We start from the raw sequence: 2988 nt of genomic DNA on the forward strand, positions 1-2988 counted from the left end.
TTTTTACACACATAAAAAAAAAGAAAATTAATATATAAATATATTTTATTTGACTTGATAGTTTAGAGAAAAAAAAAAAAAAAAAAAAAAAAAAAAAAAAAAAAAGTTAATAAATAATAAAATAAATAAATTCATATATAATATAAGAATTATGTTTAAATTTGTTAAAATATTATTTTTTAAATATAATTTCATAAATTTCCCTTAAATTATAATATATTTGTATATATATATATATATATATATATATATATATGTAATATAAATAATTCTTTGTTTTTTTATTAGTCACGATGAACAACATATTGTCATATTATTAATAATATTAAACATATGTTTATAAACTTGCATATATTTAAATTTTTAATATTTATTATTATTTATTTATTTATTTTTTTTTTTTTTTGTAAATTTGAAAGGAATTCGTTAAACAATGAAACTACTGAAGCTAGATTATTATAATGGAGAAATATATGAAAAGTATAAAATAAATAACATATTATCTCTTCTTGTGGACAATAATAAATTTCAAAACGAAAGTGTAGATTTTCATGAGATAAGCAATAAAAAGAATAATTATAGTATTATGGCTATTTTAGGAAGTCAAATTAAAAATTTAAATGATGATATATATAAAGATATTGATACAAATGATATAATATTAGCATTGTCTAAATTAAAAAAAACAGATGAAGAAATTTTAATAAATGAAAGCCAAAATAAAAATTACATTTTGGAATTAGCTGAACAAATTTATTATGAATATTTTCAAAGAGGTTTAATAAAAAATGATCATAATTTTCATCTAAATAATAGTAAGAAAAATTTTATACAAATTAATATTGAACTAATGAATGAAATTAATAGAGAAATAAAAAATTATGAACATAAAATTCATAATTTACGTGCATATTCAGAAAATGCACAAACAAAAAATGATGGATCTACCAATGATTTGTTAATGTATTATCATGAAGATGTGGATAATACTGATGATAATCTTTTGAATGATAATAATTTTAATTATAATATGAAGCACAAAAAATATAATGATCAAAACAAAATCTTTCTAAACGATCATGCACATAATAATAATAATGATTTTTTTGATAGACCAAATGAAAATAATTTTCTTATGGATGAAGAAAATGTATTGAAAGCAGCACATGAAGATATTCCTATGAATAATGATTATGTAAATTATATTCATATGAAAAGAGACAGCCTCCACAACAACAACAATAATAATAATAATTATTATTATAATAATTATAAAAATAATATTTTTTCGGATCATCATGATCTTTTTCATTATAACAAAGAAGGTACCAATAGTACCAACTGCAACAGTGTTGAAAATATTAACTATGATATAAATATATACAAAAATAATAAAAAAAATATACATATTAATAATAATGTTAATAGTAATGAAAATATACCTAGGGTTAGTAACCCTAATGGTAATATTGGTAATGATGGAAGGAGTAGTTATAGAAATTTATCTCAGTTGAATGAAGAAGATAAGCATTTAATATATAATGATACAATTAAGATGGATTATTTATTAAATAGAAAAATAGAGTATGAAAAGCTGGATGAAGATCAAAGTGAAAGTAATAATAAGAGTACGATGGTGATGAATACCCATAGAATGATGAAAAATTTTGATAATATGAATAAAATAAATTCAAATGTTGTTGATACATATGAAGAAAACATGAATTATAAATATGACAAGAATAAATCATATGTGCTTAATGATGAAGAAACGTATGAACATATGAGTAATAAAAATATGAACAATGTTATGAAAAATGCTGGTATAAATACTGGTGTAAATACTGGTGTAAATAATGGTGTAAATACTGGTGTAAATAATGGTGTAAATAATGGTGTAAATATTGGTGTAAATACTGGTGTAAATTCTGGTGTAGAAGAGAATTGTAAATACCATATGGACATGGATAATGTACATAATGTACATAATGCAGTTAATTCAGTAAATCTCCAAGACAATATATATAAGAATAATAATTCTAGTAATACCTTAAACAACGTTCTAGAAAATATAGATAAAGCTGAACAACAAATAGTCAAGAACCATTTAAAAAATTCTTTGGCACATAATGAATATGTCGCGAAAAGAATGAGTTCCTTATTATTAAATCCCCAAAACGTGATTGACAAAGAACCCTTTAATAATAATATAAGAAAGGCGTATGAAAAAAATGGAATAATGAATAGAGATGAACAGAAATATTTTAATGACGAAATTTCATTAAACAAATATAGTTCTACTTATGGACAGAACAAAAACTTTACTACAGATACCAATAATAGTAGTAGTTTTATATTAAGTACAATTCACAAGCCAAATATGGTAGATGAATCTTCATATAGTATAATGAATAATTATGAAAATAAAAAGTTTCGTATTCAATCAAGAAATATTAATGCAAGAGAAAATTATTTACATAACCAAAATTCAAACCATCATTCGACAGAACGAAGCCACAACATAAATAATAATATGATTAATCATAATAATCATATTAGTAATACGACACCATTAAACTTTGATAATATGAGTAACTACTCTAGAAATGCAGCAAAATCAGTTGAATCGAATATGAATATATATACAAATAAATATTCGAGGGCACTAGACATAAACGATTTAAATAGTAACAATACCAGTAGGAATTATGTAAATAGTTCAAATAGTTTAAAGAGTGATCTCACTATGATGAGAGATAATTATGCAAAGATGTTAGAAAGATCCAAATCTTTAACATCTCATTTGTATAGGGCCCCAATTATGCATAATAAATATTTGAAAGCAAATATGTAAGGATATATATATATATATATATATATATATATATATATATTTATTTATTTATATATATATATATTTATATTTATTTATTTATTTATGTTATGTGGAGCATTAATTTTTTTGCTAATTTTTTTTTTTTTTTTTTT

General features: G+C 21.0%; 1 protein-coding gene across 1 annotated transcript; it reads left to right on the forward strand.

The window, feature by feature from the left end:
- Positions 1-433: 433 nt before the first annotated feature.
- Positions 434-2854, forward strand: PRSY57_0310200 (hypothetical protein; the record flags this gene model as incomplete). Its single annotated transcript, XM_012905728.2, has 1 exon — positions 434-2854. One exon carries the CDS (start codon positions 434-436, stop codon positions 2852-2854), a length of 2421 nt encoding a protein of 806 aa, XP_012761182.2.
- Between the last annotated feature and the right edge of the window lie 134 nt (positions 2855-2988).

This window comes from Plasmodium reichenowi, chromosome 3 (assembly GCF_001601855.1).
Source record: "Plasmodium reichenowi strain SY57 chromosome 3, whole genome shotgun sequence".
NCBI lineage: Eukaryota > Apicomplexa > Aconoidasida > Haemosporida > Plasmodiidae > Plasmodium > Plasmodium reichenowi.